General features: G+C 46.0%; 1 protein-coding gene across 4 annotated transcripts in view; it reads right to left on the minus strand.

Annotated features, from left to right (window-relative positions):
• Window positions 1-15,851, minus strand: part of ADGRB1 (adhesion G protein-coupled receptor B1) — a 372,262-nt gene that overhangs the window by 56,135 nt on the left and 300,276 nt on the right. For all 4 annotated transcript variants that reach the window (XM_073329984.1, XM_073329983.1, XM_073329982.1 and 1 more), the window contains 3 exons: window positions 14,450-14,552; window positions 9,639-9,789; window positions 4,932-5,001 (listed from right to left, as the gene is read on the minus strand). In XM_073329984.1, coding sequence (XP_073186085.1) covers window positions 4,932-5,001; window positions 9,639-9,789; window positions 14,450-14,552 — 324 coding nt within the window. The remainder of the gene's footprint in view (window positions 1-4,931; window positions 5,002-9,638; window positions 9,790-14,449; window positions 14,553-15,851) is intronic.

A 15,851-nucleotide genomic window follows, 5' to 3' on the forward strand; every position in this document is an offset into this window, starting at 1 on the left:
GGGTTGAACAAAGCCTCGAGCATGGGTTCAGGTGCAGCGTGTAGGGCGGACATGAGTCGCAGGACACAGTCGCTGTTCAGTTCTCCCTCTTGTAAACCAGCCAGAGCAGATGTTTGCGGGGAACGGGATCTTTCCAAATGATTTTTGTGTGTTTTCCTGAGTGACTCACTAACACAGCTGCAGTATGTATCACCACAGAGGCAGGATCAGAGCAGTGTGTGATGGCTGAACACACACACCCACACCCACACAATCAAGCCAAGCCATCCGTGCAGCAGCTTTGTAGAGCTACTATGTTTTTTTTAAAAACACCCTTCTTGGTAGGAAAGGGGGGATTGATGGTTTCCTCCTCCCACAGCCCTCTCCCCAGGAGCCTTGGCCATGATGTGCACCTCACGCAGGCGTGGTGAGTGCAGTTACCACCCAAGTCGGGCTCAGGGAGCGCTTTGCATCGTGCTGAGGAGTCTCCTCTAACTCAGACAGCAGGAGCTCAACCAAGGAGTGGCAGCAGGAAGGCAGCATTATAAATGGCTGACTGGGTGCTATTTCTGGGGCTGGCGGGGTACGTATCTCCTAAGCTGCGGTGTTAATGACACAGCACGCCAGGGTTGGTCCTGCTAAGAGTTTCCCATTGGATGAAGGCTGAGAGCCTCCGTGTGTGTGCATGAGCTCATTGTGTGCTCTGCACAGGCAAAGATGGCTTGCTCCTGAGTACAGCTACTCCCTCGGAGTACAGCAGAGGAACTCAGCTTTCACGGTCCACTGCTTCTTTTGCGCCTGACCCTGCTCCCCCTGAAGTCACTGGCCAAGCTCCTGTTCGCACCAAGAGGAACAGGACTGGGCCCTTTGACTGCATTGCTGAGGGTCAGTTCCAGGAGGCGTCTCTCCCCTCTGCACTCTGGATTGCAGCATTGCAATACACCCCAGTGGAGGTGTTTTGCTGTGACGAGTGCACTGGGCCAGTCGGCTCCATCTGGGAGTTGGGGATTTAGGCACATTGCTGCCTCCACCCCGAGCACCCAGAAGGGGAGGCAGGAATCAGCTGCCTCATGCCGCAGCGTATGCACGTTTACACTGCCCGCTTCTTTCAGTGGCATGTGACATACATACCCGCACAGCCCCCCTAGCTTGGGGATCAACAGCCGTGTAGGCTTTGGCGGGTAAAGACCTGCCTCCAGGGCATGGGGGAGTATGCAAGGGCATACCCCACCCAGCTCTCTGCACGCCCAAGCCGGTCCTCCCGGTCCACACTGCTGTTTTAGCCACGTAGTGTCCAGCAGTCTCCTCGCTGCTGGAGCCTTTCCCCACTGCAGAAAAAGACTCCGGCCGTGAAGAAGGGCTCTGGCAAGCGGGGAAAGACTTGGACCACTCCCAGCTGCTGGAGTCTCTGCCCTGCCAGAGCCTTTCACTGACACGTAGTGCACGCTGCAGTGTGGATGCAGCAGCCTTTTCACTGCAGCGCGTAGCTGCACTTGCCCTACATGCCACCACCAGCGGTGTGTAGTGTAGACGTAGCCTTAGAGGGCACTGGGTAATTCAGGCTGCTGCTCCTGCTAGAGATGATGGATCCTCCTGCAGTAGTCCGGGCAGCCAGCTCCAGCGATGGCCGGCAGCCAGCCATCCTGCTGGGCCGCACAGCAGCCAACGTCCTGTCCCGGGGCGTGAGGAGTGACAGTGGCTAGCGGCCTAAAAGAAGTCAGGGATTAGCAGCAAAGGCAAGGAGAGGGGCAATCACATCAGCTTTCCTGGGCAGATTCCAGTTTGGTTCAGGCGCAGGCAGCAGGCCTGACCCGGGAATGATGGAAAGTCACGGCAGCCTGTTGGCCGCTTTGCAAGCATGCAGATCTAGTGGCAAAGAGGAGCCAGTAAGGTTTCTCTGTTCACTGGCACTGCTTTGCCCTGGTGTGCAGGGGGAAGGAAAGATGGGCACTGATTGCTCTGGGGTCGAGCTTTGTTTGCACTGAGTGGATCATTGCAGCCTAGATGGAGAATTCTGTCCCGCATCTCTCCCTTTTTTCCTCGCTCCTCCCTCGGCTCTATTTCAGGGTGAACATCTCCCGTCTCAAACTTCCACCCCACTGAGTGGGGACCTATGATGTTCTTACAATAACACCGGCCAGGATCTGGGCACTGCACTCCAGCGATGGGCACTTCCCCTTAGCCCTGAGCAGTGTAACCAGGATCGAAGCACTGCACGTCTACTTGCATCTTAGGTTTCTAGTCCGGGCTAAACTCCAGGCAGTGACCGATGCTGAGCGGAGGCAGGTGAGTCCGTACAGTTCCCATAAAACAGTCCTGACACTGACACAGATGTCAGGAACTGCCTCTTATAACACCTTAATTTACAGTGGGCTACTTCTCCATGACCCTGCACTTTATGCGGTCAAACACCACCACCGCCGTGAGTGAGTGAGGAGTGTATTACCTTCTCTTTGTCTTACAAATCAGATGTCAAGAATTATAACATTCAAAAACCAGTCGGAGAACACTTCAATCTCCCTGGTCACTCGATTACAGACCTAAAAGTCGCAATATTACAACAAAAAAACTTCAAAAACAAACTCCAACGAGAGACTGCTGAATTGGAATTAATTTGCAAACTGGACACCATTACATTAGGCTTGAATAAAGACTGGGAGTGGATGTGTCATTACATAAAGTAAAACTATTTCCCCATGTTTATTTCCCGCCCCCCCCCACTGTTCCTCACACATTCTTGTCTGCTGCTGGAAATGGCCTGTCTTGATTATCACTACAAAAGGATTGTTTTCTCTCCTGCTGGTAATAGTGCACCTTGCCTGATCACTCTCCTTACCGTGTGTATGGTAACACTCATTGTTTCATGTTCTCTGTGTATATAAAATCATCTTACTGTATTTTCCACTGCCTTCATCCGATGAAGTGGGCTGTAGCCCATGAAAGCTTATGCTCAAATAAATTGGTTGGTCTCTAAGGTGCCACAAGTCCTCCTGTTCTTTTTGCGAATACAGACTAACGCGGCTGCTACTCTGAAACCTTTCTTTGTACACCCTCTCAGCTACACTTTCTTTAATGCTGCTGCTGCTTCTGCTCTATGCTGAGTGATTCCAGCCTGGGCTATATGCCCTTATTCACCCCTCTCTGTCTCATTCTGCCATTTCCACCCATTCTCCTTGTCGCCAACACACATCTCGAAGGTGGGTGCTGTGCTGCTCCCACTCAAGGTTTTGTGAGCAGGCAAATTTTCCTGTTTCCAAGTAAATAAACAGCACATGGCCCAGAACATGGAAGGAGAAATCATGACATTTCAGGGGTGAAACGAAACAGCGAATATCTCCAAGAACATTTCTGAAAAACTATTTTCCCCGCGCTAGCATGCACTAGTGACTACCATCACGAGCCAGCCTTGACTCCATCTCCAATTCTCAGACCTGGAAAGCCTCCTGATCAACAACTTTCCCAGAGGCTGGTACTCAAAATCCCTCCACTGATTCTACGTTCCCCTATGGCCAGCAGAGCATTGCTGTGAACTAAAACGGATGGATTTACTTGGCTTGGCTCCTATTTAGGCGTATCAATAAAGGCCGTATTTTCCAAAATGCTCCATTCCCAATGTGTTCCCTTTGAAAACCACACCCTTATTTTGGTGCCTACCTGGTGGCTGAGCTCTTTTGAAACTCTGGCCTGGATCCTGCAGTTCCCAGCAGTGACTGATAAAACAGACCCCAGAGATCCACCCAACAGACATTCTTCCTACTTCACGTAACTTCATTATTAAAACCACCCCTAAAGGTAAGTCTTCCACACCGACCTCTTAAAAACTCTCCAAATACCAAATACCTATATCAAAATGACGTCATAGATGCAGCAGTTAATCTAACCAGCCATCTGGCCTTTTCTGTGTGCGGAATGAAGGGGCTGCAATGGACACACTGATTATGTGTGTGTCTACACTGCACACTAAGCCCAGATGTGTGGGATCCAGGCTCGTGGACTTGGTGTTTCCAAGCCCAGGCTTGAGAAACCACACTGCATTATAAACCTCGGTTTGCAATTGCCAGATTCGGCTCTCACAGCCGAGCTAATGCATACATACTGCACTGAACTAGGGTGACCAGATAGCAATGGTTACAGATTGGGCTGGGGTGGGATAATAGGGTCCTATAGATGACAAAGCCCCTAATATCAGAACAGTCCTGATAAAATTGGAACATTTGGTCACCCTAAACTATGCAGACCTTCTGACTCGGGTCTGCAGCTGGAGCTGTGTCCACACTGCAAAATGACAGGGTTTAGACCTCAGTCACGGCAGAACTCAGGCTCTGACCTGCACCTTTAGCAGGGTCCTAGAACCCAGGTCCTGGATGCTTCCTGACCTGAGTCAGACTGATGTGTGTGTAGGGCTCAAACCTGAGTCAGAGCATGGGCTTAGGGTGCAGGGTAGATGCACCCTTTGAGTTTAGTGACTGTTTTGATTCTGACAGTAGCCAGCACTAGATGATTCGGAAGATGGAGAAAAACAATAATGCTACATTATGTTGTATTGGGGGGAATTGCCTTCCAGCCGCCTAAAGGGGGAAGGGAATATAGGAGCTGATCCTACTCCCGCTCAAACCAATGGGAACGCTCGCATCGGACTGCACCGGACTGCAGGCAGGCCCATCCTCTCTCTCAGGCCCTTTCTTTCCTAAAGCCTCACACAGATGCTCGGGTAAGAACAAAGAAGTCACGCAGCCTCCAGACCCGAACAGGCAGCCAATAGGTTGGCGCAACCAAGCAGTGCGAAGGCTGCTTCCTTTCTCATCCTCCCCACGGGAAGGGCGCCTCTGTCGGCGTGGCTGCGAGCTGGAGGGCCCCGCTTCCTACAGGTGCCCCGGAGAGTCAATTCATGCAGGGAGAAAAGGACAGAAGTGAGGAAAGAAAGAGTCTGGAAGAGACAGCCTGTTACTCACTAGTTGACGGTGCCGTAGCCCTTGGCTTTCGTAAATCCCACGGAAATGGCAACCACCAAGGCAGGCAGCCCTAAGGGAATGAAACAAAAAGAGCGTCAGTCGTTTTAGCTTCTATGCAGGCTGCACCTCGCTCAGCGTGTCCTTCTCTGCCACAAACCCCTCTCCCCAGCTGGATCCTCAGCAGCGCCTGAACCTGACTCTTCAGGGCTAAGGACATGAGACTCTGCCACGTGAGCTAAAGGGGTAACTCCATTGGCTGGTAGTAGCAGTAGGCTCCTATCCTCTGGTGTCGACCTGCCGCTAGGGGGCGACACATAACATGTAGAACTGTTTGTTTCAGAGAGACCTGCTCTCTTCCAACGTCTCTGAGGGGAAGAGGGTAGGTGAAGGATGACACCCCTAGCTGGAGACATTCTGTAATGACCACGGCTCGTGGCGGGCAGGTTTCTGGCAGGAAAGCTGTGTTGCTCGTGTTACACATGTACGAAGCCATGTAGTGCTGGTGAGTGATGCTGCATTGACAGCACTAGAGGCTGATGACACCCTCAGCTTATATTGACAGAGCACGTGCAATGCGGGCAGCCTGGTGTATGCATCCCCATACCAAGGGGCTTCCATCCTGACCTGGCACCACCTTCTCGCCCTCTCTGCTGAGGCTGCCCCAAGTGGGAGGGCGGGTAGAGCCAGCTGGCTATTGTGATGTGCAGGCCTGGTCCCTCAGAACCAGCCTGAGATGCCAATTTGATTTCATAGAGCTCACTGAACAGCTCTGGGGTAGTAACAGGTTAGGTCATTACATACCCAGGCACAGAATGACAGCTCTGTATCCCATTAACAGCCTCCTGATCCTTCCAGTTCCTCCAGCAATAAGCTACCCAAGGAGCTATGAAGAAGACCAGGGTGACTTTCCGGTTCACCCTCCCCTTCCTGGCCCTCCCTTTGCCCTGTGAAAAAGCCTGAATACCAGATAGTAACATCTGCCTGTTCCACTAGAGAGGTCTTCACATGGCTTTTTATAGCCCTGCTCCTTGTGACATCGTGAAGTAAGCCATCTAAGTGCTAAAGACTGGCAAATCCCATTAGGAATCAGTGGGGTCACGAGTGAACAAGGATTAGCTCTGCTGTGACGAAGCCCCCATACTTGTGCAATAGGGTTCACATCAGGCTGTGGAAAAAGTGTTACAGTTTTGGCAGGTATCCACTGACCCTGCTGATGGCTAACCACAGCAGCCGCGTGTAGCCTCCAGGGATGCAAATCACTTTAAGACTCGTCAGATATCAGGGCGAGCAACCAGCCTGCAGGCATAGTGCCTTAATGCTCGATATGGGGAGATTCTAGGAGCAGCCACATGATCATGGGTTTCTCTTCCCACCTCACATCTCCAGGTGCAATCCACTAGAATTGCCTGATCCCCTGTAAACATACGAGTCATTCGGAAAGACTTCCCTACTTTCCCCCCTTCTACTCTTTTCTCTTTTTCCCTACAACGCTTGGCCACTAAATCTTAGCTGAACCCTCACCCCTTTCCTACAGTGCCATCAATAGCACATCCCATTGCTGGCCTTGGATGCGAGGAAGCCAAGCATCTACATGTTATATGGCTTTGCCAAAGAAGGTAGCATGAGGCAAGAGGCTCCAGCACTGGTGATAGTCGGGATAGGACTTTGCTGAAAATACGACTTTATTCTTCTCAGGATCCTTCTCCTAGATGGGCTGCATTGAGCCTAGTTGTATGTGATAATTATGTAGCCAGACAACCCAGACAGTGATCTTGTCAGCTCTCAACAGCTGAAGAGTTAGGCTTGGACAATCTGTGGATGGGTGTTCCAGGTAGTCCAGAGAATGGTGCTGGTTATTCAGAAGGTCAGACGCTTCTGAGCCAATATTTAAACAGTTCCTCACTGCGGTTCTCAGAAATACTGTGCTCCCCCAGGTGCCACCTTTGAAATACATTGTAAATTGATCAGAGCTAGGTGAAAACTTTGAAAGATTATTTGTTTAAATTTTTAAACAAATTCATAGAAAGCATCGAAATGTAAGGCTGGAAGAGATAGTCAAGAGGTCATCTTAGTCCATCCTAACCCGAGGCAGGAGTAAGTATATAGTAAGTGTAAGTTGGTAGAGCTGGTTGACATTTTTTTAAATGTAAAATTTCCATGATTTTTTTTAACTGAATATTTGAATTTCCACAAAAATACAAAGTAAAACAAAATAATTATGCAAATAAAAAAATGTGGAGGAAATGTTTGCAAAAAAAATCACTAGTATTTTTCAAGCAGATTCATGAAATTCACTTGTACTATGTTCATGTCTCCCATTACACCTGCTTTCCACAAACATCCTAGCAAATGAGTTTACCGCCAGGAATGTGCAAATTGAAACAACAAATCCCAGGGGAATACTGAACATTTTTGTTGCAGAAAGTGAATTTTGAATTCATAATTCCAGATGTTTATGCCAAAAATTTGACTCTAAGAGCTCTGCTCATCCAATCAGGCCAGATAATCGTAGCCTGTGACCAACACATCCACTTAATAAGCTCAATGTGCAAACTACTAATATCAAATACTCAAAGCAATACTTGAAATGAACAGCCCAGAGGCTGAACTATGATAGCATCAAACATTTGATGGATAACAGTGGAAACTACAATACGGTCACAAGCAACTTGTCAGTATTAAAAAGGGGTAAATTTGATGAAGAAATTGTTTTCTGTGAGCAGTTCATCCCTCCATGTCCTAAGTGGTCTTAGCCCTTAGGGGTTGCTAAAAGTCCGATGCCCCTTTTTTCTGGATGAGCAGCAGGTGTAAATCCAAGTGAGAAACAACAAGAAAGCAGAGGACCAAACTTACTACTGGTAGAAACTGATGCAGCTTCGTTGAAGTCAGTGGAGCTGCACTAATTGATACCAGCAGAGAATCTGGCAAGGAATTTAAAATAGCAATTCAGAAATCCCACTGAAAAAGAAAATGGCTATGAGAAATCAACTGCCTCTGGAGCCAGAAGTGTAAATTATTTGAAATTATGCTTTTAAAGATATGTTTTCTACATGTTTTTGTTTCAGTAAAGCTGTTATTTGTCCCAGTGTTGTGACCAAAGTCTACCTACCATCTACACACCTAAAATTCCCTGCTGCATTAATGGGACATGGCATTCTTCTTCATTTCTTGTCCTAATCTGTTGAGAATTGTTACTATGCACTGTTCATCAGCTAATGTGATCAAGCCAAGAAGTGGCTGCATCTCAGCAGTAGGTGGAATGACACCTATTGTCATTGTAAATGAATGCAGCCATCTGAGGCTTGGGAAAGTTGTTTGCCCCAAACTCTCTGTTATCTAAAATAGCCAAGTGCCCCAGTGTTTATTAATTACAATGAAACCTCCCCCTGATTACTTAAATTCTTTCAGTGTCCCTCACCTGGTTTGAGTAATAAAATGGGGTGTGTGTGTGTGTGTGTCTGCATATGTGCGTGTGTGCATACACACAATATTTATTTTTAAAAGCCCCGTGTTTAACTATTTTAGTTCATAAGCTCTAGCAGATTTAATTGAAAACTCATATGTACGCACCGAAGCTGCTCTGTAAATCTGAGGAAGATGCACTTCAATCCCTCCTTTCAATGACAAGCAGAACCCAGCCTTACTTCCAGAGGTGCAGTAGTGTTAATGGATGTACAGAAATACATTGGAAGGGCTATTTAAATATTCCCAAATAGTACAACTGAGATTCTGCTTTTGCACATATGTATGGTTTCCATTCCTGGCCAAAGAGTATTGCAAGGGCAGAATATGGCCTTAAATGCTCTACTTCTAATCTTAACACCTTGACATTGGTAGGTTTAGACTACTCTCTTTAGCTTGTGGGGTATATTCTATTCACAACTATATCACTAGGAAATCCCAAGAGCTAAGGGGATCAGAGCTAAGAGCCCAGGTCAGGTTAGCCAGGTCAAACAAAAGGAGGTCAGCTGCAAGATTGATCATGTGGCCGGAGAATCTGCTTACTCCACGAGTTGAGATGCTGGCGTGAGGCTGCTTCTTGAAATGTCAGGCTGTATCACACCAAGTCCTTTTATAAGCATCAGAAATATCTTGCTTGGGGAAAAGTGTTTGACTTCCGGAGTAAAATAAGTCACTCGTACAGTGCAATGTTTTCTCTGTGTGCGTGTTTTTCACTTGCTTTTGTTCAAACTTTTTGTGATGTTGCTCTTTCCGAACACCAGCTTGTAACATCTTTGAAAGCCCACTCCACATTATTGCATTTGATTTCTACAACAAAATGCCTCATTTAAGCCTAATAAATTAAACATACGGGAAAGACAGAGGGAGAAAAATTAGCTGCAAACATCTGCACCAGACTAATAGTTGATTTGCCTATGGAAAACCCTGCTGCCATGGAGACCGAATTTCAGAGCTTGTTTCACTAGGAGGGAGAAAGAGTGTGAGAGAGAATATGAAGGGCATGGAGCGAGAATGAGACAGACAGGGAAGACGAGGAAAATGCAGGGAGAAAGGAAGGTGGAGAAAAAGATCCAATCCCCCAGCAAACCCTTTCACAGGTACAGTAGTTGTTTCCAGTACTGCCATTCTGCCCCTCCCCAGCTAAGCAGAAAGGCACACTAATGTTCAGATGATAAAAGGGCCCCCACGCTCCCACTATATGCTAGATTCCTGTATGCTGTTGAGTCACAGACCCATAATTCTCACCCCATCCGAGACACAAGAAGCGCTTGCGAATGATGCGGTTCCGTAACCTGCCCGTCACAGCCATGTAGGATTGCCAGGCCTCTGTCAGCACCCAACAGAAAGAGGAGAGGAAGAAGAAATGCAGAAAAGCTGCCACCAGTGTGCATATCACCTGGAGTTGGGAGGAAAGGGATACAGGTGAGATTAGCAGCAGGGAAGGGGAACAGCTCCCAAACCGCATTCTAGAAGGAAGCTGGCTGGAATCAGACAATGGAAAGATGCATTTCACCTTCAAGGTCCTGATTCAGCAAACCACTGAAGCATGTGCTTAAATTTTAAGCATCCCATTGAAGTCACTGGGACTTGAGCGTATGCTTAATGTTAGGCACGTGTGTAAGAGTTTTGCTGAATTGGAGCCCAAGTGCATCCAATGGGGAAAAATTCTTGTCCTATCCAAATCAACTGGATTTTTGTCCTTGACTTCAATGGGATCAGGATTAGGATTTATTTTCTAAGTGGCCAAAAATGCTTGGGGTCAGACTTTTAAAGTATTTATGTATCTATCTTCAGGTAGAGGATAGATCTGCTCAGACATTAAAATGACATGGAAACTTCTCTACCCAAAGAGCCAGACATGCCATATTACTGACATCAAAATCACAGAGGTGAGATCTGCAGAAGGCTATTTAGCCTATGTCCCAGTCAGTCCAAAATTGTTACTTACAGACTGAGCGAATGGATCATGTATAGCTGGGGAGAATGATGACTGTGGAGTGGGATGATAGCTGTCTACAAGGAGGAGAGGAATTGTCCTAAAGGGTATAACTAGGAGTAATGGGATGACATTAAGAAAAGGTAATTTTGGAAGGACTATAGGGAGAAATTTCATAATAGTGAGAGCAGTCTCCCAAGGGACCAAGAAGAAGCTAAAGATAGTTAAAGTTAGACTGGGGAAAATACTAGAAAATGTGGTATAGGAAATAATCCCACAGTGGTAGGGAGATGGACTGGATAACTGAAAAGGCCTTCTCCATCTCTCATTCCTCTGGGCTGGATCTTCAGCTGGTATAAATTGGTGTAGCACCATTAACTTTGACAGAGCTATGCTCACTTTGCACCAGCTGAGAATCTGGCCCTGTCCGCCTGTCCCGCTGCCCATGCCATGCTAGCTGAACTTCTATTTATAGCACGCAAGTGCAATAGAACTAGAGCAGGTAAATCTACCAAAGCTGGAAATTACACTTTCCAGCTCTAGTGCAGACATACCCATTGTTCATCAAGAAGTCTCGAGATAGTAAGAACTTTTTTCCATTGCTACACCATGCTGGGTTCAAACCAGCAGCTTTCACAGGAGAGACTGCTACTCAAGCCAATTTACCAAGCTGTTCTACTAGGGTCCATACAGGGTGCTTACACTTCTCTTTTTGAAGAAAAGATTTTTTTTTTCCTTTGCAGCAGACATATTCATAGACTCTAAGGCCAGAAAGAATCTTTGTGATCATCTAATCTGACCTTATGTGTAACACAGGCCAGAGAACTGCCCCAAAATAATTCCTAGAGCAGATCTTTTAGAAAAAAACCTTGTCCTGATTTAAAAATTGTCAGTGATGGAGAATCCACCACCACTCTTGGTACGTTCTTCCAGTGAATAATTATCCTCACTGTTAAAAAATGATGCCTTATTTCCAGTCTGATTTTGTCTCGCTTCAAATTCCAGCCATTGGATCATGTTAGATCTTGCTCTGCTAGATTGAAAAGCCCATTATTAAATATTTGTTCCACATGTAGATACTGATAGACTTGTGATCACGTCACCCCTTAACCTTCTCTTTGTCAAGCTAGATTGAGCTCTTTGAGTCTGACACTATATGGCATGTTTCCTACTCCTTTAATCATTCTCGTGGTTCTTCTCTGAATCCTCTCCAATTTACCAACATCCTTCTTGAGCAATGGGCACCAAAGCTGGACACAGGATTCCAGCAGTGGTCACACCAGTGCCAAATATAGATGTAAAATAATCTCTCTACTCTTACAAAAGATTCTCCTGTTTTTCCAATTTAAGATCACATTAGCTCTTTTGGCCACAGCATCACACTGGGAGCTCATGTTCAGCTGCTCCACCATGACCCCAAATCTTTTTTCAGAATCACTGCTTCCCAGGATAAAGTGCCGCATCCTGTAAGTCTGGCCGACATTCTTTGTTCCCAGATCCATACAGTTACATCTGGCCATATTAAAGTGCATATTTTATGCTTGTGCCCAGCTTACCAAGTGATCTAGATCATTATGAACCAGTGACCTGTCCCCTTCATTATTCACCACTTCCCCAATTTTTGTGTCATCTGCAAACTTTATCAGTGATGATTTGATGTTTTCTTTCAGTGATTTATAAAGATGTTAAATAGCGGAGAGCCAAGAACCCGTGTTTGAGAGACCCCACTGGAAACACACCTGCTCGTTGACAATTCCCCGTTTATAATTACATTCTGGGACCTATCAGACAGTCGGTTTTTAATCCATTTCATGTGTGCCATATTAACTTTGTATCATTCTAGTTTTTTAATCAAAATATCATGAAGTACCAAGTCAGATGCTTTACAGAAATCTAACTATATTATGTCAATACTATTAAATGTATCTACCAAATTTGTAATCTCGTCAAAAAAAGACATCAAGTTAGTTTGACAGAATTTATTTTCCATAAACCCATGTCAATTTGCATTAATTACATTACCTTTCTTTCATTCTTTATTAATTGAGTCCTAATTAATACCACATAATCGTGCCTACAATATATTACTCAACTCACAGAAACGAATGTTTGACAGGATAATGCAGGGCTCATTCCTTTTGTATTGCCTTACAATTATTTAGCCCCTATCCAGCACTTTCATCGTTGAAGAGTTTTGCAAATAGAATCAGATTCTGGCCTTTGGAGTGCCACAGGTGGAAATGAAGGACAAATTCACAATACTGAAGCGAATCAATGACAAAGAAACCCTTGGGGGGAAATGGAGCTGCAAACCCTTGCCAAATTTTCAGACGCTCCATCATCAATAATTCAGCTTTTATAAATTTCTAATTTAGACCCCATGGAGCCCAAACATTTTCTCTGCGTAGTTTCTTTCTCTGTTCCCTCCTGGAGACTGTTTACTAGATGGCTGAGCGGAAATCCAAGAATAACCTTTCTATTTATGGGGTTTCATGCATATTTATGTTCAAAGAACTAATCTGCCTCTTGCAATCACAGTCAGAAGCACTGAATTGCCCACTAAAGGCTCTGATGAGGGACATCCATAAAATGGGGAGCAAAAACACCAAGGACAAACTAGACCATAACTTTGCACCGAAGCGGGACAGAAATAAATAAAGGCACAGGAGCGGCTCCACCAAAATTGTTGACTTTTTTTTTTCCCCAGGATGAAGTTGCTTTTTTAGCGACCAGCGCCAAAGAGGAGCCACAGCCGTGGTCCTCCAGGATTATTAAATGGGAAGGATCTTGGAGAGATGCTGTTCTTCATCGCCCTGGCACACACATCTCTTGGCTTCAGCTGAAGTTCCCAGTGAAAGCCCCTGCAAAGCCATTCTCGCCATCCCTCCCAGCCCACTCTACCACTTAACAGACCATGCACAATGCACAAAGAGGGCAAGCTTATGGCTTTACTTTCGCAGTGCACATCGTACGAGGGACTTGCAGGCCTGGGGATTGAGTCCCTCTATTTATCCACAGAAAGTATGACCTGAGCAGCAGCAGCAGGGAAATGTCTTCCACACTGGCCCCCAGACATGCTCTGGCACTGAACTGAAAGGCCTTCTCTAGGGACCAAAAGGCTAGTCAGTCTGCTCATTCAGTCCTAGGGCTTCCCTGTAATAAAGCTTCAAGAAGAGACAGCATAGCTAGCACTGATCTTATGAGACCTGGGTTCTAGTCCTGGTTCTGGCACTAGCCTGCTAGGTGACTTTGGAGAAGTCCCTTCCCATTTTTAGGGCCTAGTTTCCTGATCTGTAAAATAGGGATAATACAGCACAGTGGCCTCCTCTGTGAAGTGCCTTCAGAGTGATGGATGATAAGAGTTGGCTGGTATTATAAAAGGTGCCAGTAGGAGAATTAAAATGCTTTGGCTGGCAAACAGAGTCATTATGGTAGCCTGCTTGATAATACAGAGAAGGAGTGTACGTTAGTGGCTACATCAGGGCAACTGGGTATTCCAACTTTGTCACCGAATCACTCTGTGACCTTGGGTAAATCATTTAAGCTCTCAGGCTCATATGTCCAAGGTACTTAGGTGTCTGACTCCCATTGATTTGAAATCTAAATACCGAGGAGGTGCTGGGCCCCCATGCCTTAGCTCTGCAATGTGTACAATGGGTCTCATGACACTTTCCTACGCTAGAGAGGGTGCTGTGAGGCTCTTTTTATTCATGCTTGCAACATACTTTGAGCTCCAAGGACGAAAGCCAGCCAAGAAGGGCAAAGCATTTACAGTGCAGAGTCGCTGGGGTTCCTCCCCCACACCCTGCCCATCTGTCTTTTTGAGTTTTTGGAAGATAAAATGGCTAAAGTCTTACAAACAACCATGCTCCTTTGCTGTGCCATGTGCCCGCTAACTCTAGGCAGATATTCAAAAATATCATATTGGTTTTTCAGGAAAGCCCTGAGGACGCTCCCAAATCATCAAGGAGCGAGCAAGAAAGAAAATTGAAATCTGCCGTTTAGTGGTGTTTCTGATACATAGCTAATTAACAGAGGGAGGCAAAGAGGGATGAAGGGGAAAGCTGCCTGAACAGATCAGCTCAGTGCTAAATCAGAGAACAAGAAATTTGTATCCTACCTTATTCCGGGTCTGGGTTTGTCCAATCAGAATGAGAGCATTGGAGGAAATGATGGACAGGCAGAAGTTGATGAGAATGACAGAGCGTTCTGAGCGGATGTATCTGCAAAGAGAAAAGAGGGAGGGGACTACTGTATTTTAATTTGTATTACAGTAGCTCCTAAAGGGTGCAACCAGATCAGGGCCCCATTGTGCTAGGCACTGTATAGATACTTAGTAAGAGATAGTCCCTGCCCTAAAGATTTTATAATCTCCACAGACAAAGGAGGGGGGAGGGCAAAGAGGTACTGTGACTTTCCCAAAAGGTCACACAGCAGGTCAGTGGTAGAGCCAGGAACAGACCTCGGGTCTATGCTCTAGCCACTAGACAACGCTATCTTCCTAGATGAGACAGGAATATAAATGTTAGAAGTGGATGCGCTGACAAATCAGTGGCATACTCAGTCTCTGCCAGTGGCAAAAGCTGGATGCTTTAGGGGAAAGCACAGGACTCCGACTGTACAATACTACCCTATATGAGGATGAAGTTTCTTCCTGACCCCAGGCAGTGATCAGCTGGTGCCCTGAAGGACAAAGATTGAAAACCCCTGTAATTTTTATCATAGCTACTGTCGGTACAGATGCTATTCTTATTCATATAAATGTCTAAACCTTTTCTGAAACTTGCTAAGCGCTAAAAGTTCTCTTCAGTTCAAACGATGTGAAAGGGGGCCTTGAAAAGCAGCTTTAAACAACAACGCAGACGTGCTAAGATTTCCAAAAAATCAGTCACAGAGCCACAGGCATGCAGGCTATAAAAGGAGATTACAAATAAATGCATTTTCTCAACAAACTGCTTGAAAATTAACTTCCCCCCTTTGCTTAACCTGACAAGGCATCCCTGAAACAGAAAATAATCATTGATTGGTTTCTAAAGGTGCTGCTGATATCCTTTCCACAGGAGTTGGGGTGCACAAAGGCCTTCAAAAAACAGGCCAGTCATGTAGGTGTCTAAGTAAGGATTTTGGTGCTGGACTCTGGGAATCCACAGTAGCAGCTCTTGACTTTAGCACCTCCCGGCCTCAAATCATTACTCCTTTCTGATTATCAATGCACAGCACAGCTATGACTTGCTCCTGAATTGCGTGTGTGGAATCTAATTAAACTTGCTCATTAATTTGGGGAGATTTCTCAGTACACTTCTAATTAAAGAAAAGAAAAGAAAAGAAAAGAAAAGAAAAGAAAAGAAAAGAAAAGAAAAGAAAAGAAAGTGACTGCATTACTCAGCAATTGACATAGGGCCCCGTCCCACGCATGAGTCACTTTACTCATCCAAGTACTCCCACTGACATCGGTGGGCGTTTGCCTGAGTCGAAACAGGACCTTAGGCCCAGGGAAATTAGAGAGTGAGCTCTCCTAGCAT

Source organism: Lepidochelys kempii, chromosome 2, assembly GCF_965140265.1.
Source record: "Lepidochelys kempii isolate rLepKem1 chromosome 2, rLepKem1.hap2, whole genome shotgun sequence".
NCBI classification, from domain to species: domain Eukaryota; kingdom Metazoa; phylum Chordata; order Testudines; family Cheloniidae; genus Lepidochelys; species Lepidochelys kempii.